The sequence below is a fragment of the Mustelus asterias genome, chromosome 9 (assembly GCF_964213995.1).
Source record: "Mustelus asterias chromosome 9, sMusAst1.hap1.1, whole genome shotgun sequence".
Classification (NCBI taxonomy): Eukaryota; Metazoa; Chordata; class Chondrichthyes; order Carcharhiniformes; family Triakidae; genus Mustelus; species Mustelus asterias.
This window is the reverse complement of record NC_135809.1, coordinates 43355060-43378010: the sequence shown is the minus strand read 5'-3', so window position 1 is coordinate 43378010 and position 22951 is coordinate 43355060. Positions and strand designations below refer to the sequence as shown.

General features: G+C 42.9%; 1 protein-coding gene across 2 annotated transcripts in view; it reads right to left on the bottom strand.

The window, feature by feature from the left end:
* atxn10 (ataxin 10) overlaps positions 1-22951 on the bottom strand; it is a 228157-nt gene that overhangs the window by 190335 nt on the left and 14871 nt on the right. For both annotated transcript variants that reach the window (XM_078220094.1, XM_078220095.1), the window contains exon 3: positions 11019-11104. In XM_078220094.1, coding sequence (XP_078076220.1) covers positions 11019-11104 — 86 coding nt within the window. The remainder of the gene's footprint in view (positions 1-11018; positions 11105-22951) is intronic.

Here is a 22951-nt window from a genome sequence, read left to right as displayed (position 1 = left end):
AGGTGCTTTTAACGACACTTATTTTCTTTGATTCCCAAGCTAATGGACAACGTTCATCATTTCTTCCTACTAAAAATATAATGAATCCTGTTCTACTCAAATAACCAAAAGGAAAATGTGAGGCATCACTAAAAATGACTACTCTCATCTCTTCTGGGTCACCCAGGTCTGGAAATCTGAGCATTGATTCTTCTAAACTTTATTTCTTCAATGTCTTATTTGTTTTTATCACTTCTTCAACAGTAGTATATTTCAGAATGGTGCTCAATACTAATACATCACACAGCATGCAGGTCTAGTATGTGTGCATCAGCAATTTAATTGCCCAATTAAGCTTCTTAATTGATTTGCTTCTTTCTTGACTGTGGAGTCTTGTGAGGATCTGGGCCAATTTATCAGGATACCATTAATATTCTCTAGGTTTTGTTTGGGATATCCCCAACTCAGTCAGTGTAATGTACAACTCTATAAACTTAAAAGCTTCAGAAGCCCAAATTCTGTTCTTGAATTCCTTCATAATTTTATCCATCACAACTTTCTCAAATTTCTCATATCCCCCCCACCCACCTGCAAAAAAATACTCTGCATACATTAAAAAATGCCTGCTAGTTGTTCTTTATCATACCGTCACGCACTGCGCAGATGTTATCTGCGAGGGCATCGCAACTTGAAACACTGGTTCATGGTGGTGTATAGTTTCATTTTTAGAATGGTGTGAGGACTCATGTGAAACCTCCAATGAGAATAACTAGCCCAGTTTGTCATGTAACGATTACCAAAGGCTATTTATTAAAACAAGAAAAAGGCAAATACACACAAATATAATTATAATACTCTAAGACAATTAAAAATATATGAATTATTAAACAGTTTATACAGAAATTACCCCTTGTTCCAAAATATGTATCTGTGATCCCTGAACTCCTTAAGACTTCCCATTCCCAAACAACATCCAAATTAAATAAATCTATAAGTCAGATCCAGCAAATAGTTACCACTCAATACAAGACGGATGATCAAATATGGGAAACGTCTTTTCCTGGTCCAGTGAAGGTATTTAAACTGCCTTTACTTCTGCACTATCATGGCTCTTAAGACTTCTTCAATGTTAAAATGACCACTCAGCTGTGAGGTGTTAAACTGGCCTGGCTCTTAAACGTTAAATTGCCTTTCTGCTTCTGCAAGTGCTGGCAATTATACCCATCTTCCTCTTTGATTCTACCTTCTGTATATTTGGGCTGTCTGCATCTTTGTTCGACTGGAGCATAAAAAGCCGGCCGCACTATACAGCGGGCAGCGTTGGGAGTGGGCAGTGTAGTGTGTGGGAAGCAGAGTGTGAGCTATAAGGGCTCGCAGGGCTTAGGCTGAAAGGGCGAGGCAAGGTACGTTATTTTTATCCAAACCTATATAGGATAAGGGTAATTATGAGTGATAGGCCAGTTCGGTGCTTCCGGTGTGGGATGTGGGAGTTCCTGGAAACACCTAGCCTCCCAGAGGTTCACATTTGTGCCAGGTGCGTGGAACTGCAGCTCCTGAGGGACCATGTCACGGAACTGGAGCTGCAAATTGCTGACCTTGGTCTAGTCAGGGAGAATGAGAGAATAATTGACATGAGTTATAGGCAACTAGTTACACCGGGGCATCGGGAGGAAGAAGCGTGGGTCACAGTTAGGAGGAGTGAAGGTCAGAAGGGTAATGTACCAGAGAGTACTCCAGTGGCTGTCTCTCATAATAGGAAGGGCTCGGCGACAGGTGTGAGAGAGGAGGGGAATGAGCAATTAGAGGAGGGGTCACCTGTGGTTGTCCCACTCCAAAACAAGTATATTGTTTTGGATAGTGTGGAGGAGGATGACTCTCCAGGGGTAAGCCACAGTGACCAGGTCACTGGCACACAGTCAGGCTCTGTGGCCCGGAAAGGAAAGAGAGGGGTTAGGAGAGCAATAGTGGTGGGGGATGCATCGGTTAGAGGCACAGACAGGCGATTCTGTGGGTGCGAACGGGAGTCCAGGATGGTAGTCTGCCTACCTGGTGCTGGGGTCATGGATGTCTCCGAGCGGATAGGAGGCATATTAAAAAGGGAAGATAAAGAAACGGATGTCATTGTACACATTGGTGCAAATGACGTAGATAGGAAGAGCAGGGGGATCCTACGAGAGCAATTCAGGGAGTTGGGAAATAGGCTAAAAAGTAGGGCCTCCAGGGTGGCCATCTCTGGGCTGCTCCCAATGCCTCGTGCCAGTGAGGCGAAGAATAGGGAGTTAGTACAATTGAATGCTTGGCTAAAGGACTGGTCCAGGAGGGAGGGCTTCATTTTCCTAGATCAATGGGAAGTTTTCAGGAGAGGATGGCACCTGTACAAGAAGGATGGGTCACAACTAAGTTGGAAGGGCACGAATATCCTGGCTGGGAGTTTTGCTAGTGCAGTTCGGGGGGGTTTAAACTAGTATGGCAGGAGGGTGGGGATCAAAATATTAGGTCTACAAGTGTAGAGGCTGGGGACGAGCTTGGGGCTGGGACAAGGCTGGCAAAGAAGAAGAGCACTCTGGGGGAGGATGACCTCACTGGGTCTGGAGGTCTGGAGTGCTTATACTTCAATGCAAGGAGCGTAGCAGGTAAGACAGACGAACTTAGGGCCTTAATGCTCACGAGGAATTTGGATGTGGTTGCGGTGACAGAGACCTGGTTGAAAGAGGGACAGGACTGGCAGCTGAATATTCCGGGGTACAAGTGTTTTAGGCGAGACAGAGGAGGGGCCAAAAGAGGTGGGGGAGTAGCAGTATTAGTTGGAGAGCATATTACAGCGGTGCAGAGGGAGGACAATTCAGAGGGTCGTGTAACGAGTCACTCTGGGTGGAGCTTAGAAACAGGAAGGGGGAAACTATGTTGGGGGTGTACTACAGGCCCCCCAACAGCCCAAGGGAAGTGGAAGAACGGATATGTCAGGAGATACTGGATAGGTGCAGGAAAAATAGGGTTGTTGTAGTGGGAGACTTCAATTTCCCTGGTATAGACTGGAAATCGCTGAGAGCAGGGTCTCTGAATGGGGAGGAATTTGTAAAATGTGTACAGGAGGGTTCTTTGGAACAATATGTAGATAGCCCGACTAGAGAGGGGGCTATACTGGACCTCGTACTGGGTAATGAGCCCGGTCAGGTCTTCAAAGTTTCGGTAGGGGAACATGTGGCAAATAGTGACCACAATTCTGTTAGCTTTAGGATAGTGATGGAAAAGGATGAGTGGTGGCCCAAGGGTAAGGTGTTGGATTGGGGGAAGACTAACTTTAGTGGGATTAGGCAGAAATTGGCAGCTCTTGATTGGGAGAGGCTGTTTGAGGGTAAATCCACATCTGGCATGTGGGAGTCTTTTAAGGAACAGTTGTTAGGGCTACAGGACAGGCATGTGCCTGTAAAAAAGAAGGATAGGAAGGGTAGGATTCGAGAACCGTGGATAACCAGGGAAATTGAGGGACTGGTCAAAAAGAAAAGAGAGGCGTATGTTAGGTCCAGGCAGCTAAAAACGGAGGGAGCTCTGGAGAAGTACAAAGAAAATAGGAAAGAACTCAAACGGGGAATTAGAAGAGCAAAAAGGGGTCACGAAATGTTCTTGGCAGACAGGATTAAGGAGAATCCCAAGGCATTTTATTCATACGTTAGGAACAAAAGGGTTGTCAGGGAAAAAATCGGACCTCTCAGGGACAAAAGTGGGGAATTATGCTTAGAGCCCAAAGAAGTAGGGGAGATCCTAAATGAATACTTTGCGGCGGTATTCACAAAGGAGAGGGATGTGTTGACTGGGAGTGTCTCGGAGAGGAGTGTTGAACCGTTGGAGAAAATCTCTATTACAAAGGAGGAAGTGTTAGGTTTGTTAGAGAATATAAAGACTGACAAATCCCCAGGGCCTGATGGAATCTATCCAAGGCTGCTCAGGGAGACGAGAGATGAAATCGCTGGGCCTCTGACGCAAATCTTTGTCTCGTCACTGGACGCAGGTGAGATCCCAGAGGATTGGAGGATAGCTAATGTGGTTCCGTTATTTAAGAAGGGTAGGAAGGATAACCCGGGTAATTATAGGCCGGTGAGCTTGACGTCCGTGGTGGGGAAGTTGTTGGAGAAGATTCTTAGAGATAGGATGTATGCGCATTTAGAAAGGAATAAACTCATTAACGATAGTCAGCATGGTTTTGTGAGAGGGAGGTCATGCCTCACTAACCTGGTGGAGTTTTTTGAAGAAGTGACCAGAATGGTTGACGAGGGAAGGGCCGTGGATGTCGTCTATATGGACTTTAGTAAAGCGTTTGACAAAGCCCCTCATGGTAGGCTGGTGAAAAAGGTTGGATCTCATGGGATAAAGGGGGAGGTGGCTAGATGGGTGGAGAACTGGCTTGGTCACAGAAGACAGGGTGGTAGTGGAAGGGTCTTTTTCCGGCTGGAGGCCTGTGACTAGTGGTGTTCCGCAGGGCTCTGTATTGGGACCTCTGCTGTTTGTGATTTATATAAACGATCTGGAAGAAGGTGTAACTGGGGTGACACAAAATTGGCAGGACTTGCAGATAGTGAGGAGCATTGTCAGAAGCTACAGAAGGATATAGATAGGCTGGAAATTTGGGCAAAGAAATGGCAGATGGAGTTCAATCCTGATAAATGCGAAGTCATGCATTTTGGTAGAAATAATGTAGGGAGGAGCTATACGATAAATGGCAGAACCATAAAGGGTGTAGATACGCAGAGGGACCTGGGTGTGCAAGTCCACAGATCTTTGAAGGTGACGTCACAGGTGGAGAAGGTGGTGAAGAAGGCATATGGCATGCTTGCCTTTATAGGACGGGGCATAGAGTATAAAAGTTGGGGTCTGATGATGCAGATGTATAAAACGTTGGTTCGGCCGCATTTGGAATACTGCATCCAGTTCTGGTCGCCACACTACCAGAAGGACGTGGAGGCTTTGGAGAGAGTACAGAGGAGGTTTACCAGGATGTTGCCTGGTATGGAGGGGCTTAGTTATGAGGAGAGATTGGGTAAACTGGGGTTGTTCTCCCTGGAAAGACGGAGGATGAGGGGAGACTTAATAGAGGTGTATAAAATTATGAAAGGCATAGATAGGGTGAATGGTGGGAAGCTTTTCCCCAGGTCGGTGGTGACGTTCACGAGGGGTCATAGGTTCAAGGTGAAGGGGGGGGAGGTTTAACACAGATATCAGAAGGACATATTTTACACAGAGGGTGGTGGGGGCCTGGAATGCGCTGCCAGGCAAGGTGGTGGAGGCGGACACACTGGGAACGTTTAAGACTTATCTGGACAGCCATATGAACGGAGTGGGAATGGAGGGAAACAAAAGAATGGTCTAATTTGGACCAGGGAGCGGCGCGGGCTTGGAGGGCCGAAGGGCCTGTTCCTGTGCTGTATTGTTCTTTGTTCTTTGTTCTCTCACATTCCACGACTGTCAAAATTAGCATCTGTATACCTCCATTTACCTCTCCATCATCTAGATAAACTGTTTCCTAATGATAGGGCTATTTATACGACTCTGTCTGGGTGCCTGTTAATCTCATTACTGGGAAAGTTCACATCTCATCATCCCCTTTGAATGCTGGCTGCTGCTGTTGCACGGTAGGGTTTTACATGTTGCTGGGCGGATCGTATCCTATCAATTCTTGTCCCTGCTATTACTAGGCAGACCCTGACACATACCAATAAAATCTTATTGGATCTGCTTTTAGTTGATGACAACCAGCTTTTAGTAGGACGGACCTTAATGAGAAATACCATGGCCTGGATGTATAATTTAGCTTGTAAAACACACTTACTTAGCATCCATAATGTCCCTACTAAATCTCCAACTTCTTTGGAGGCTTTAAGAATACTTCTCTTTGAAATTGTTACCCATGCCCAAAATGCTGCTTTGATGCTAATCAATTTATCTCCATCAGTTCCCAAACCTTACTTTTCCCACTATTGGGAGTCTACTCTAATTTCCTGGTTGCCGAATTTTTCCTCAAATATCTTCACTAGACCAGGAAAAGACATTTTCCATACTTGATCATCTGCCTTGTATTGAGTGGTAACTATTTGCTGGATCTGATTTATAGATTTATTTAATTTGGATGTTGTTTGGGAATGGGAAGTCTTAAGGAGTTCAGGGCTCACAGATACATATTTTGGAACAAGGGGTAATTTCTATATAAACTGTGTTTAGTAATTCATATATTTTTATTGTCTTAGGGTATAATCATCATATATTTGTCTATATTTGCCTTTTCCTTATTTTAAGCTGCAAGTCCAGCCTTAAGTTTATATGTACCATCGGGAAGTATCTCCTCCCTATATATCCATCTATGAGACAATGCTGGCCGTCCTTTGTCTGGCATCTTCATGTAAACACCAAACTCTTTCCAATTTTTTTTTGTTTTGCGTCCAATTTACCAACTAACTGGTTTGTGGCCACTAGAGTTCCTCTACTGTAGGGCTCCTACTTCGTGTGTTGCTTCTTACCTGTGCTTTGATCCTTGCTCTTGTTAAACTATGTGCCCTACCAGATCTCTTGTCCTTATCTGAACTACTATTACTCAACTGATCCCTCCTGTGACAGGACTTCCTTTCAAAATTTCTTGATCTTTTCCTTGGGTTGTGATCACTAGTAGACCTGCTGTCTGACATTGCCTTCAACATTTTTACTCCCTTCTGCCATTTCATAGATCTGATATTCTGTCCCTTGTCTTGTACATTGTTAGCTTTTGATTTTCCCTGTAGCCTTTCCTGCTGCTCTTCCTCCTAAGGCGGTTTGACATTTATGCCACCTCAAGTCCAAATTTCAGTAGTTAATCTTTGTGACAAATGGCCCTATTTTGATCTTCACTATAATTTGGTGCACTCTCAATTAGCCCATTATCTGCCATAATCTGTTCATTGTACAGTGGGTCCAGTATTTATGTGTACACAGTGCATGATTCATGTTTGGTTTTCATCCTTTGTTCAGGTTCCGTCAATGTGTAATCAGTGCCAGTAAGCCATGTGGAATGTACGCTTTTATACAACCAATGGAACACTTTGGTTAGCATGTTACAAGATTATTGATTTCTCATCAATGCCTATAACTTTTCCTGGACCTCTCCATTCTTTCTACCCTTCTCTTTTATAATACACCATGTTCAGGGCTTAAAATTAATTTCTGATGGCCTGATAGGAAATCTCAAAGCTCCCTGACTTTTTATGAAACCTCCAGCTGAATAAATGCTCTCTCTCCCTGCATGCAAGGCATTCAAATGTTCTGCAAAAATTGAACTTAAAGGTCGTCCCCTCCAAAGCCAGAGGATAGTCTCACATTATTGAAGATATCTTTAGAATTCTGCTAAATAAATGAATTGATAGGGGCTGTGCGATCATCAGGAGTGTGACTTTTGCATGTATGCTGGAGCAGTTGTCAATTTATAACTCGGTTAGTCAGTTAAGATATTTTGGAGCATTTCATCAATCACGACATGATTTTTCTGACTCATTTCACTCATAGATATTATGCCAATGTGTGCACTGCACTAATATTCAAATTTTCGCACATACTCCTGAATTCATAATCAGCAAAAGCTCTTCCATTGTCCATTAATAATTGAGCTGGTGCTTCTAGCCCCATTTCTATCCATCTTTGCATTATTTTGACAATTACTTTTTTGCCTTTGCTAAAAATTGCCATTGGCAGACTAAATTTAGTTGCTACATCTTCAAAATGTGGAAGAAATGTTTCTTTATCCCATCTTTGAGGTCCATCGCTACAGTTTCATTAAAGTCCCTTGCCAATGGAAGACTTGTTTCTGGTCATGATGGTGTTCTCCTGTACCTTTTACAAATGTCACATTTTTCACTAATATCCTTGACAAGTCTCGTGTATTCCTCATCCAGTTCCCCTGCACCCTTTAACAGAACCTTCAAACCATGGCCAATGAGATGTAAAAATTGTCTGGTAAGAATTTGCTTCTTCTCCTTAATAGCCCTACCTCCAGCTGTCATTAACACCTCTTTAACATTCTAGAGATGATAGGCCTTAAAGAAATACAACAATGTCCCGACTGTGTAAATTGTATACCCACAGATCCACCAATGCATACAGCAGCATAAAGTTCATGGAATGGAACATGAGAGAAATCACACCATGACTGACGAAATGCTGCTTATCATGTTCCATGTCCAACTTCATTTGGGCTGAAGGCTTACTTAACAGTAAAGGTACTTCACTCGATACCACATCAGTACTGATAAAAGTGATTCACCTTTGCTGCTTTACATGGAATTACTATTCTTTTTAGTGATTTCAATGTGTTACAATCATTAAACCTGAAACAAGTAGAACTGTCATATGCTTTGACTACTTCGATCTTCCTTACTTAAAGAATCCATGTAACATTTTAGCCAGTCCATTCCACATACTATGGATGGATATCCATTGTCTAGAACCGCAGAATTGAACAAATCTGCAACTTGGATGTTTAATACCAGACTGAAGTTTCTGGTGACCAATACGGTTCCTTCTGCTGGGTCAGTACCATCCTCCCCGCCTTCTGTACCTTCCATATTGTGTTGCCTCAAAAACCATGTTTTTCATTTTTGGGCAATTCCATGCATATTGATACTTAGGAGTAGCATTTGAAGGACCATCCCTTGGTTATTTCTGGGGTTCATCCTCTGGTCATTTGATCCAAAAGTGTATCTCTGTCTTTGAATCTAACTCTGGTTAAAACCATGAGTGTATCCATGTTTGATATCCTAGCACCGTCCAATAGTTTAAAGGCAAGTACTGATTTAGGAATTTTCAAGTGAAATTGTTGCAATCTTGTGTATAATCAGTTAAACTCCATGATGAATTATTTCATGGAAGAATCATCAACTTTTTAAAAATCTATCAAAGTCCGACCAAACCTCATAGGCATTCAATAAAGCATCTTGTATTTAAATTTTATCCATGACTTAAGAGAATGTTCAAACCTTTATTATCAAGTTACTGAGATCCTAGGTCTGAAAGCACCATGCAACCGATCTCGCTCCTGGCAGGAAGCAAAACTGCCAGAGCCATGCCTTACTTTCTTTTTGGTAGATATGTAACCCATGCCAATGCATCAACTTGATTTTTCCATCAATCAAAAGGTTCTGTTTCATGAAACAGTGGTGAAAAATCTTATCCTGCCACCCTATACCTGGTTTCAGCTATCTTTCAATTCTCCAATTAGACTTCTCTCAAAGAAAATTAACTCCAATACTAGCTTTCTGTTTGGAAGCAAATCTTAAGTCTCCAATTTTCACTTTCAGACAATCATCCTCTTCAACTAAATGGCAGTGGAATTTGTAAGCCTGGTGTGAAGACACTAGACTAAGAAGCTTTAGTGGAGACGGTTTATTGCTTGCCACAGATCTTACTTCTCCACTCTCAGCCCCTACAACCAGTGCTGGCTGAGTCTTCATATACACAAGTATAATTAACTAATCAATACCCAACACCTGTTCACTTCATTACCCTAAACTACTAAATATTTAACATCCATCAACAGAACCTATTAGATACTAACAACATAGATTGATTAGGTCAAAGTCAAGTAGGATTTTCTCTCTTGTTGGGCCTCTCTCCATCTGCCAAAGACTCAGTCTAGCAGCTATGCCCAAAAGGACTCAATCAGTTAGGTTAGCAGTGGTACTAAGCCACTATTAGTGATAGAATTTGAAGTTCTTCTCCCAGAGTACATTCTGTACCCTTGCCACACTCAGTGCTTCTTCCAGTTGGTGTTCAACACAGAAGAGCACTGATTCATCATTTGGAGTTGTGGGATGCGGATTGATTACATGATGTCATGCGACTTTATAGGATCCGGAGTCAAGGTTCAGGACTCACAGGGCAAGTCCAACCCAACTGCATACCACAGTGCCATCATCTCTTCTACCAGTGGAACAGGGCATACCCAGGCATGGTAATTGTGGTGCCTGATGGGTCACGAAAAGGCCAGACCAGAGCAGAGTTGATTTCCTTCCCTTTGGACGTTAGTGAATCAGACAGGGTGTTAATGACAATTGACAGTGGTTTCACGGTCACCATTAGATTAGCTTTTAATTCAGATTTATTCATTGAATTTAAATTCCACCAGCTGCTGTGGTGGAATTTGAACGCATATCCCTGGGGTATTAGCCTGAGCCTCTGGATTGCTAGTTCTGTGACGTTACCACTGCCTCCCCCTATTCACTCTGCAATAGTGGTTCCTCCAGACTCAGTTCATAGGTCCTTTACCCAATCCAAATCCTTCACTTTCACAGAGACAGATTCTTCTTCTCTAACCCTTTCAGTTCATACAAGTGCTAGTCTCCCCTTTCCTCCCTCCAAACACTCACTCAACCTAGCAATCTACTACCCTACCAACCCTCCAGTTCATACTTGCTGTATTTCCTATTCAGCTTATATACTACTTCTTTCCAACTCAGTTCAAGTTGGAAGTTTTCTTCCTTCTCCAACTTTAAAACTTCCATAATGAATCATTGAGTTGCCTGAAGTTGTGAAAGGTGCTATATAAATGCAAGTCTTTCATTGAAATTGGTGCTCTTTGCTTCTTTTCCAGTTAATAATGACAATCTCTTTTCTCCCCCATTCCAAAATTCTACTCCCAATTGCTTCCCCATTCATCGCCTATTGATTTTCTCACTTCCCTTTCATTGCCATTCATTTGCCAATAATTACCTCCCACTCAGCTTCGAGCTCCTAACAGATCAAAAGAGGCCCCCTCTTCCCTTCAGTGCTACTGCTACCACTAATGGTAACAATTCCTGATGCTGCATAATATAGAAAGGAATTGCTGCAAGAATTCCACCTACAGTATGTAGTAGCTGTAGTCATTGACATTTAGTGGTCAAAGAAACATTACAAAAAGCCCAAGATCCAATTTATTAGCAATGAGAATTATATAACAAGACTGAGGGGAGAGGGACCCATTTTGAGCAAATATTGACCAGGCCCATGAATGATTAACAGCTGGCGTATATAAGTTGGTTTCTTACCTGCTGGCAAAGTATCACTATGGAAAGGTCTTAATCTGTGAAGACAATGGAGGATCTGAATAGTTGGGACAGTCAGTCCTGCATTTCTGGAAAATAAACAGATAAATTGTCAGACTAATGCATCCATTAGAAAAAAAACCAAAAGGTATCCCAACATTGTTTGCTCCACCAGCACCATAAAATATTTCTAGACCAGCAGTGCCTGCTCCCAAAATTCCATCAACGAGGTCATAGATTCCCTACAGTGCAAAAGGAGGCCATTCAGCCCATCGGGTCTGCACCGACAACAATCCCATTCAGGCCCCATCCCCGTAACCCCACATATTTGCCCTGCTAAGCTCCCTGACACTAAGGGTCAATTTAATGTGGCCAGTTGACCTAACCTGCACATTTTTGGAGTGTGGGAGAAAATTAGAGCACCAGGAGGAAACCCACGCAGACACGGGGAGAATGTGCAAACTCCACACAGACAGTCACCCAAGGCCGAAATTGTACCTGGGTCCCTGGAACTATGAGGTAGTAGTGCTAACCACTGTACCGTGCCGCCCTGACATAGTTATAAAATATTTATGCAGGACATGGAATAGGTTTCTTTATAATACCTCCTCCCTCAGGCAGAGCAACTAGTCTCATAACAACACTTTCCCTGATAAGTAGAATTCTCTACTCATCAGGAAGCTGTTCAGCTGGCAACACCAAACAAGTATATAAAGAATAACTTTATAACACGCTCCTGTCAAGCCATAGCTTACAATTTGGAAGTATCCAAATCAATATTATTCAGGTGCAAATTTTGACACCTCCTGAAACGATGCATAATTGTACTGTTCCCTGTGGAATGTTTATCATGGATCCTGTAGTTAATGCCAGTTATGAAACCACCTGGCAAATTTAGAATACCAGATTAATCCCTACAGATGACATCTCTTAAAAGGTAACATCTTTACTCATGATTGAGAAGTATTTTATAAAAGGGAAAGGCAAGGAAAGAAAATATGTTGTGAACTAGCCATTTCTCTAACTAATACCATTATGAAATCCACCTGACTAGTTTATACACAAATTCCATGTCAGATCCAACCATAAATTAAAGGAGAATGGGGAGAGATTCTATTGCATACCCAGAGGCCTGGCCAATATTTATCCCTTAAACAACATCTATAAACAAATTACTTACTCATACTCTCACAATGTTTATGGGCCATTGCTATCTGCAAATTGTTTACCACGTTTCCTACATTAGAACAGAGACTACACTACAAAAGTACTTTGTTGTTTATAATGTGCTTTGGGATGTCCCAAGATCATGAGCGGCACTTCATAAATGCAAGTCTTAACTTTCTTATTTCTATTCTGAGTAATTTTCTATTTGAGGTGGCAGAGTTTACAGATAGCAAATCCTGGAATTTTCAGTGAATGGTTAGTCTCATTGTTGACCTTAACTTCTAGATGCCGTATGTAGAGGTACATAGTATGAGTGAATATGTACTCAATTTAATGACCTTCTTTAACAGCTATAGGCCTGACAAGTTCAAGCCCCAGATACAGGCCTCTAATGGAAAACATTGTTACACATTTCAAACACAAAAAATTCCATCAGATGAGTAAGTTGAATCATTTCTTGTAAATTTAGTAATCTTAGGTTTCTTTTTCTCTACAAACTCAAGGAATTGAAAACTTTAGGCTTTAACCAGTTTAGAAATATGAGAACAGGAGTACATCATTAAGTTCCTCTGGTCTGCTCCGCCATTCAATGAGATCTTGGCACAGTTCTGACCTAATTGAGTAACCTACATTTGCCTCTTATTGTTTCATGTCTTTGGTCAACAAAAATCTATGAATCTCAGTTTTAAAATTAACAATTGATCTCACATTAATAGCAATTTGCATACCATCTTTCCATGTACGAAGTATTTCCTAACTTCACCCTTGAAAGGCAGAACTCTTAATTTTAGGCTATGTCTCCTAATCTTAAATTACCCATCCAGTGGAAATAGTTTTGTTCTATTTACCCCATCGACTCTCCTGAATATCTTGTAAACTTCAATCATGTCAACTGTCTCAACTTCAGAGAATACAACCCTTGTTTGTGTAATCTCTCCTCATAATTTCCACATTTGATACAAAAAAAATTATATTTTCAAAGACAAAAATTATTCTGGCCTCTCAGCCATGTTGCTGTTAATCATCAAAAATTCTAAAGTCATTTCAGAAATGATACCCATGGGGTACAGGTTCATAGTTCCTTGAAAGTGGGGTCACAGGTGGACAGGGTGGTGAAGAAGGCATTCAACATGCTTGGTTTCATTGGTCAGAACATTGAATACAGGAGTTGGGAGGTCTTGTTGAAGTTATACAAGACATTGGTAAGGCCACACTTGGAATACTGTGCACAGTTCTGGTCACGCTATTATAGAAACGATATTATTAAACTGGAAAGAATGCAGAAAAGATTTACTAGGATGCTACTGGGACTTGATGGTTTGAGTTATAAGGAGAGGCTGGATAGACTGGGACTTTTTCCTCTGGAGCGTAGGAGGCTGAGGGGTGATCTTATGGGAGGTCCTTAAAATAATGTGGGGTATAGGTCAGTTAGATGGTCAATATCTTTTCCCAAGGTTAGGGGAGTCTGGAACTAGAGGGCGCAGGTTTAAGATGAGAGGGGAGAGATATAAAAGGGTCCACAGGGTCAATCTTTTCACACATAGGGTGGTGAGTGTCTGGAACAAGCTGTCAGAGGTAGTAGTAGAGGCGGGTACAATTTTGTCTTTTAAAAAGCTATGGATACTTGACAATTACATGGGTAAGATGGCTATAGAGGGATGTGGGCCAAATGCAGGCAATTGGGACTAGCTGAGTGGTTAAAAACAAAGGGGCAGCATGGACAAGTTGGGCCAAAGGGCCTGTTTCCATGCTGTAAACCTTTATAATTCTATGAAATTGTTGCCCCAAGATAAAAATCTGAAACTACACAGTGTCTTTCATATTTAATCCCAACACGACATTTCCAATGCAATGCACACAAATAGTCAATCTCAAAAAGCTATTGAACATTACAGCGCAGTACAGGCCCTTCAGCCCTCGATGTTGCGCCGACCAGTGGAACCAATCTAAAGCCCCTCTAATCTACACTATTCCAATATCATCCATATGTTTATCCAATAACCATTTGAATGCTCTTAATGTTGACAATGCCACTACTGCTGCAGGCAGGGCATTCCACGCCCTTACTAGTCTCTGAGTAAAGAACCTACCTCTAACATCTGTCCTATATCTCTCTCCTCTCAATTTAAAGCTATGTCCCCTCGTGCTAGCCATCACCATCCGAAGAAAAAGGCTCTCACTATCCACCCTATCTAATCCTCTGATCATCTTGTATGCCTCTATTAAGTCACCTCTTAACCTTCTTCTCTCTAACGAAAACAACCTCAAGCTCCTCAGCCTTTCCTCATACGATTTTCCCACCATACCAGGCGACATCCTGGTAAATCTCCTCTGCACCCTTTCCAACACTTCCACATCTTTCCTATAATACGGCGACCAGAACGGTACGCAATACTCCAAATGCGGCCGCACCAGAGTTTTGTACAGTTGCAGCATGACCTCCTGGCTCCGAAACTCAATCCCTCTACCAATAAAAGCTAACACACTGTACGCCTTCTGAACAACCCTATCAACCTGGGAGCCAACTTTCAGGGATCTATGCACATGGACACCTAGATCCCTCTGTTCATCCACACTACCAAGTATCTTACCATTAGCCCAGTACTCTGTATTCCTGTTACTCCTTCCAAAGTGAATCACCTCACACTTTTCTGCATTAAACTCCATTTGCCACCTCTCAGCCCAGCTCTGCAGCTTATCTATGTCCCTCTGTAACCTGCCACTTCCCTCCGCACTGTCTACAACTCCACCGACTTTAGTGTCATCCGCAAATTTACTAATCCATCCTTCTATGCCCTCATCCAGGTCATTAATAAAAATGACAAACAACAGTGGCCCCAGAACAGATCCTTGCGGTACACCACTAGTAACTGAACTCCAGGATGAATATTTCCCATCAACCACCACCCTCTGTTTTCTTACAGCTAGCCAATTCCTGATCCAAACCACGAAATCACCCTCAATCCCATGTGTCCGTATTTTCTGCAAAAGCTTACCATGGGGAACCTTATCAAACGCTTTGCTGAAATCCATATACACCACATCAACCGCTTTACGCTCATCCACCTCTTTGGTCACCTTCTCAAAGAACTCAATCAGGTTTGTGAGGCACGACCTACCCTTCACAAAACCGTGCTGACTATCCCTAATCAAATTATTCCTTTCTAGGTGATTATAAATCCTATCTCTTATAATCCTTTCCAATACTTTGCCCACAACAGAAGTAAGGCTCACCAGTCTATAATTACCAGGGTTGTCCCTACTCCCTTTCTTGAACAAGGGGACAACATTTGCTATCCTCCAGTCTTCTGGCACTGTTCCTGAAGACAATGACGACACAAAGATCAAAGCCAAAGGCTCTGCAATCTCCTCTCTAGCCTCCCAGAGAATCCTAGGATAAATCCCATCCGGCCCAGGGGACTTATCTATTTTTACCCTTTCCAGAATTGCTAACACCTCCTCCTTATGAACATCAATCCCATCCAGTCCAACAGCCTGCATCTCAGTACTCCCCTTGACAACACTGTCCCACTCCAGTGTGAATACCGATGAAAAATATTCATTTAGTGCCTCTCCTATCTCTTCAGACTCCACAACTTCCCACTACTGTCCTTGACTGGCCCTAATCTTACCCTAGTCATTCTTTTACTCCTGACATACCTATAGAAAGCTTTAGGGTTTTCCTTGATCCTACCTGCCAAAGACTTCTCATGTCCCCTCCTGGCTCTTCTTAACTCTTTCTTTAGGTCCTTCCTGGCTAACTTGTAACTCTCAAGTGCCCTAACTGAGCCTTCACGTCTCATCTTAACATCCTTCCTCCTCTTCACAAGAGATTCAACCTCCTTAGTAAACCACGGTTCCCTCACACGTCTGCTTCCTCCCTGCCTGACAGGTACATATTTATCAAGGACGCATAGTAGCTGTTCCTTGAACAAGTTCCACATTACAATTGTGCCCATCCCCTGCAGTTTCCTTCCCCAACCTATGCCAGCTAAATCTCACTTAATCGCATCATAATTTCCTTTCCCCCAGCTATAACTCTTGCCCTTTGGTATATACCTATCCTTTTCCATTGCTAAGGTAAAGGTAATCCAATTGTGGTCACTGTCACCAAAGTGCTCACTTACCTCCAAATCTAACACCTGGCCTGGTTCATTACCCAGTACCAAATCCAATGTGGCCTCGCCGCTTGTTGGTCTATCTACATACTGCGTCAGGAAGCCTTCCTGCACACATTGGACAAAAACCGACCCCTCTAAAGTACTCGAACTATAGCTTTTCCAGTCAATATTTGCAAAGTTAAAGTCCCCCAGTACAACTACCCTGTTACTTTCGCTCCTATCCAGAATCATCTTTGCAATCTTTTCCTCTACATCTCTGGAACTTTTCGGAGGTCTATAAAAAACTCCCAACAGGGTGACCTCTCCTTTCCTGTTTCTAACCTCAGCCCAAACTACCTCAGTAGATGAGTCCTCATCAAATGTCCTTTCTGCCATCGTAATACTGTCCTTGACTAACAATGCCACACCTCCCCCTCTTTTACCACCTTCCCTGCACTTACTGAAACATCTAAACCCCGGAACCTGCAACAACCATTCCTGTCCCTGCTCTATCCATGTCTCCGAGATGGCCACAACATCGAAATCCCAGGTACCAACCCATGCTGCAAGCTCACCCACCTTATTCCGGATGCTCCTGGCGTTGAAGTATACACACTTCAAACCGCCTTCCTGCCTGCCAGTACACTCCTGCGACTCTGAAACCTCATCCATGACCTCACTACTCTCAACCTCCTGTACACCGGAGCTACAATTCAGGTACCCACCCCCCTGCTGAATTAGTTTAAACCCTCCTGAAGAGCATTAGCAAATTTCCCCCCCAAGATATCGGTGCCCCTCTGGTTCAAGTGCAGACCATCCTATTTGTAGAGGTCCCACCTACCCCAGAAAGAGCCCCAATTGTCCAGGTATCTGAATCCCTCCCTCCTGCACCATCCCTGTAACCACGTGTTCAACTGCTCTCTCTCCCTATTCCTCTCCTCACTATCACGTGGCACGGGTAACAAACCAGAGAAACAACTTTGTTTGTTCTAACCCTAAGCTTACACCCTAACTCCCTGAATTTCTGCCTTACATCCCCATCCCTTTTCCTACCTATGTCTTGAGTGCCTATGTGAACCACAACTTGGGGCTGGTCCCCCTCCCCCTTAAGGATTTCGAAAACACGATCCGAGACATCGTGGACTCTGGCTCCTGGGAGGCAACACACCAACCGCGAGTCTCTCTCGTTCCCGCAGAATCTCCTATCCGTCCCTTTAACTATGGAGTCCCCAATGACTAATCCTCTCCTCCTCTCCCCCCTTCCCTTCTGAGCCACAAGGACTCTGAGCCAGTGACCTATACACCATGGCTTACCCCTGCTAAGTCGTCCCGTCCCCCCCAACAGCATCCAAATGTGTACTATCCCCAATTTCTACTACATTTTTTGTTTCTCCCCCCCACTTGGACAGCTCCCTGTACCTTGGTGCTGTGGTCAGTTTGCTCATCCTCCCTTTCCCTACCCTTCTGAGCTGTCGGGCCGGACTCTGCGCCGGAGGCACGGCCACTGTTGCTTCCCCCAGGTAGGCTGCTCCCCCCAACAGTACTTAAACAGGAGTATTTATTTTTAAGGGGCACAGCCACTGGGGTACTCTCTAGTACCTGACCTTTCCCCTTCCCCTTTCTAACCTTGCACTTGACATCAGCTGGTAGACATCATTTAGACCTGCAAATCAGCTACTATACTGATGATGCAACCTGGAGCACAGAATATAGCATTCCAAACCAGCCTGTGATATTCTAAAAATTATCTAGGCTGGGAATGCTGAAACAGAACTTTTACTTAATTTAAAGAACTAGTTGGTAACGTGGAAAAGGGGATGCAGCTGAGTCAGGAGAGGAGAATCATGAATGAGAGGGAGTGTGGTGTGGGGTAACGGGCTAAAAGAGGTTGAGGAAGTTTGGGCCTCCTTTCTCCTGAGTTCATTTTCCACACAAAGGCTGCAAATCCCTCCTCTCCAGCCCAATATTGTCAAACCGAACTCACTCCAAAATTTTCAAAACTTCTCTCTCCAATGTTAACAAAGCTCTACCTCTCTTCCCCAACCTCATGCCAAGTGCCCTGAAATCTCTGTGAGACTCACGTTGCTTGATGTTAAACTCAGGGTAGATAGAAGCTATTTCCATTGGCTGGGAAATTTAAGACTAAGGGATGTAGCCCAAATGTTAGAACTAGGTCTTTCAAGAGTTAAATTAGGAAATAGCAATATATGCGAAGTGTAGTAACAGTTTGAAATTATTCCGCAAAGGCAGTTATTACTAGATCAATTGTTAATTTTAAAACATATTGATAGATGTCTGTCAATTAAAGATTTTAAGGGATATGAGATACATGTAAGTTTCCCATTTACATACTTAACCTATAAACTTAAGTTTCCAAAATTACAGAAATTGTCACTTTCAGAATCCTCAAATAATTTTCCATTAATTGTTTCTTTAACCAACTTTCTTATATTGGATTTGACATTCCCCAATTCTGCAGTTCTGATCAGTCATTATCTTATTCTGAACCAAACAAAAACTGACACCAGAATATGTGACAAGATGCGCAAACCTAAGCAGATAGGATAAATATTAACAGTACAGATCTTAAACTTGAGTGAACCAACCACATCTGGATATTTGGAAAGCAAAGTAGATAAATGAACAAGTTGGTTAATTCAAATCAGCTGATAAGTCAAACCTTTTAGCACTAAATTCACAATTTACCATTTTATTTACATGACTTTGAACTTTACAGAATTCAACAGTTTCAGTGCAAAATAGTGCAAATTATTAGAAGAGTACATATTTACACAAAGTCTGTAAAAACTCCAATGCATGTGGGAGATTCAAACATGCATGGAACAATGATAGGGAAAGGAAAACCAAGTTAATGAAATATGAGGTTAATTATAACTGCTGCTGTGGGAAATAATCATCAAAGTTTGGTTACAGTAGTGTTCTGCAAGAATCAGCAATAAAACCAAGCAGCAGCAGTAGATGGATGCGATTTTTAAAAATTTAGGTTATCTATGGCATTATTCTCAACAGTGCAAGAGTTTGTTTTTACAGCTCCTTCAAAAAATTCTATTCAGCCAAATATTGTTTTATGTAAACTTTTTAGATAAATTAAAAACAGAAAATGGAATACTTGGAACATCTTGCCAGACCTCAAACCCTGTACAATTGGTTGGAACATTTGATACACATGTGGTTAAGTATAGCATTCTATTGTTCACACATGACCTCCAAATTCACATTCAACCAAGCTGAGGTTGAATGTCAGCCAGTGGTCTGAGAGCAGCTCATCTCAAAGTTTTATTGCAATGCAAATTATCAACATACAACTACATGACATTTTGTCCAACCACTGCAGAAACGGCAACTCTATTTTTTAAAAAGTACTGTGCAAAATATTCACTTTTATTAATAATCATGATGCACCTTTTCAAAATTATGAACTTGATATATAAATTACTCGGGTTCAAGGAACATTCTTTATGTTAAATGTAATTCACACCATCAAAATCAAGCACATAGGAAAATACATGTACTTCAACGCTCTGGTAGTTCAAAAATTATTCATTTCAACCTAATGCAATTGTCCTTGACAGAGCAAAAATAACCAGTGAATTTGTTACTTGCATGTGTGGCTGTCTCCAAATTTAATGTTTCATTTTAAACCTTATATTATTATATATTCACTGCTACAATGCTATCTCTAGGACATAAAAGGTGCGACAGGTTATGTTCATGGAACAACAAAGTTTTGCTTTCCAAGCTCTTGAACACTTGGAGCTGTATGCCCATTTCTCAAAACTGCCTGTCTGAATACCATGATGTGGAGATGCCGGCATTGGACTGTATTAAGCACAGTGAGAAGTCTCACAACACCAGGTTAAAGTCCAACAGGTTTATTTGGCAGCACAAGTTTTTGGCGTGTCCCTCCTTCGTCAGGTGAGTGGGAGTTGTGTTCACAAACAGGGCATATATAGACATAAACTCAATTTACAAGATAATGGTTGGAATGCAAGTCTTTACAGATAATCAAGTCGTAAAGATACAGACAATGTGAGTGGAGAGAGGGCCAAGCACAGGTTAAAGAGGTGTGTATTGTCTCCAGCCAGGACAGTTAGTGAGATCTTGCAAGCCCAGGCAAGTCGTGGGGGTTACAGATAGTGTGACATGAACCCAAGATCCTGGTTGAGGCCGTCCTCATGTGTGCGGAACTTGGCTATCAATTTCTGCTCAGCGATTCTGCGTTGTCGTGTGTCGTGAAGGCTACCTTGGAGAACGCTTACTCGAAGATCAGAGGCTGAATGCCCATGACTGCTGAAGTGTTTCCCGACTGAAAGAGAACACTCCTGCCTGATGATTGTCGAGTGGTGTTCATTCATCTGTTGTCGTAGCGTCTGTATGGTCTCCCCAATGTACCATGCCTTGGGACATCCTTTCCTGCAGCATATCAGGTAAACACAGTAAGAAGTTTAACAACACCAGGTTAAAGTCCAACAGGTTTATTTGGTAGCAAAAGCCACAAGCTTTCGGAGCCTTAAGCCCCTTCTTCAGGTGAGGGGGAATTCTGTTCACAAACAGGGCATATAAAGGTGTCCTTATAGGCTCTGTTTGTGAACAGAATTCCCACTCACCTGAAGAAGGGGCTTAAGGCTCCGAAAGTTTGTGGCTTTTGCTACCAAATAAACCTGTTGGACTTTAACCTGGTGTTGTTAAACTTCTTACTGTGTTTACCCCAGTCCAACGCCGGCATCTCCACAGCATATCAGGTAGACAATGTTGGGCGAGTCGCAAGAATATGTACCGTGTACCTGGTGGATGGTGTTCTCACGTGAGATGATGGCATCCGTGTCGATGATCGCATCCGTGTCGATGATCTGGTACGTCTTGCAGAGGTTGCTGTGGCAGGGTTGTGTAGTGTCGTGGTCACTGTTCTCCTGAAGGCTGGGTAGTTTGCTGCGGACAATAGTCTGTTTGAGGTTGTGCGGTTGTTTGAAGGCAAGAAGTGGGAGTGTGGGGGTGGCCTTGGCGAGATGTTCGTCTTCATCGATGACATGTTGAAGGCTCCGGAGAAGATGTCGTAGCTTCTCCGCTCCAGGGAAGTACTGGATGACGACAATTACTGGACGATACCGCTCGACAATCACCAGGCAGCAGTGTTCCCTTCCAGTCGGGGAACATTTCAGCAGTCACAGGCATTCAGCCTCTGATCTTCGGGGAAGTATTCTCCAAGGCGGCCTTCACGACACACGACAACGCAGAATCGCTGAGCAGAAATTGATAGCCAAGTTCCGCACACGAGGACGGCCTCAACCGGGATCTTGGGTTCATGTCACACTATCTGTAACCCCCACGACTTGCCTGGGTTTGCAAAATCTCACTAATTGTCCTGGCTGGAGACAATACACATCTCTTTAACCTGTGCTGAACCCTCTCTCCACTCTCATTGTCTGTACCTTTAAGACTTGATTACCTGTAAAGACAACATTCCAACCATTATCTTGTAAATTAAGTTTGTGTCTGTATATGCCCTGTTTGTGAACACAACTCCTCACTCACCTGAAAGAGAAGGGACACTTCGAAAGCTTGTGCTGCCAAATAAACCTGTTGGACTTTAACCTGGTGTTGTTGGACTTCTTACTGTCTGAATACCTGCAGACTCGCATCCCAACCATTATCTTGCAATTGAGTCTGTGTCTATATATGCCCTGTTTGTGAACCCAACTCTCCACTCACCTGATGAAGGAGCAGTGCTCCGAAAGCTCGTGCTACCAAATAAACCTGTTGGACTTTAACCTGGTGTTGTGAGACTTCTTACTGTGAATACCTGCAGTCAGATATCTGCCCATTTTAGCAATAAACCAGCCCTGGTCAAAGTTATCAATGGCACTCTCTGTGATTCCAAGTGTGGTGTATCTCCAGCATCCCCCCACAGCCCCCGCCTCAACCTTGACCTTCATTATCTTTCCAACTTGCTTAATTCAGTTGACCACATCAAACTGTACCTACTGTCACCCAGCTCAATGTGATTGTTAACACATAGTACTACTCTTATCAAGCCCAATGGAGCTAGTTCTTCTCCAGCAATGGTTTTTATTTTAAATCATTCTCCCATCAGTGCCCTAATAATCATTCTTTGACTCCCTGCTCTTTCTTACCTGTGCTTCTCAATCAACTATGTTATCAATTTCTATCTGTATGCCAATGGCATTTCCTTCCTGTTACCATCTCTATCAAACCCACAACTTCTCTGTGCTGCAGACTACCTGCTTGACATTAAATTGACAGTAAACCCCAACATAGATTACCTTTATGGTCAGGTGAACAAAGATGATGGGATGATTCTCCAACCCCACCGTGCCATTAGTAGATTGCGCCAGTTCTGGAGAATAGCATGCAGGGCTAAAAATCCATTTCATGCCTGGCGCCAAACAGTTTGAGAGTCTCCTGGCCCCTTCCTAATGGCACAAACCAGATCACGCCCAGAAAGAGCTTGAGGCCGATTAGCATATTTATAGTAGTATTTAAATATGCATAGCCCATTCAAATCCCAGCGCAGGGAATTCACCAGCCTTTGGAATCATTGCTGGTCTCCACTGGATTGTGAAGGCAGTCCTGATAAGATGCATGTGGGGGTTCTGATGGGAGAGCATGTCGGGAGTTGGGTAGGGGGAC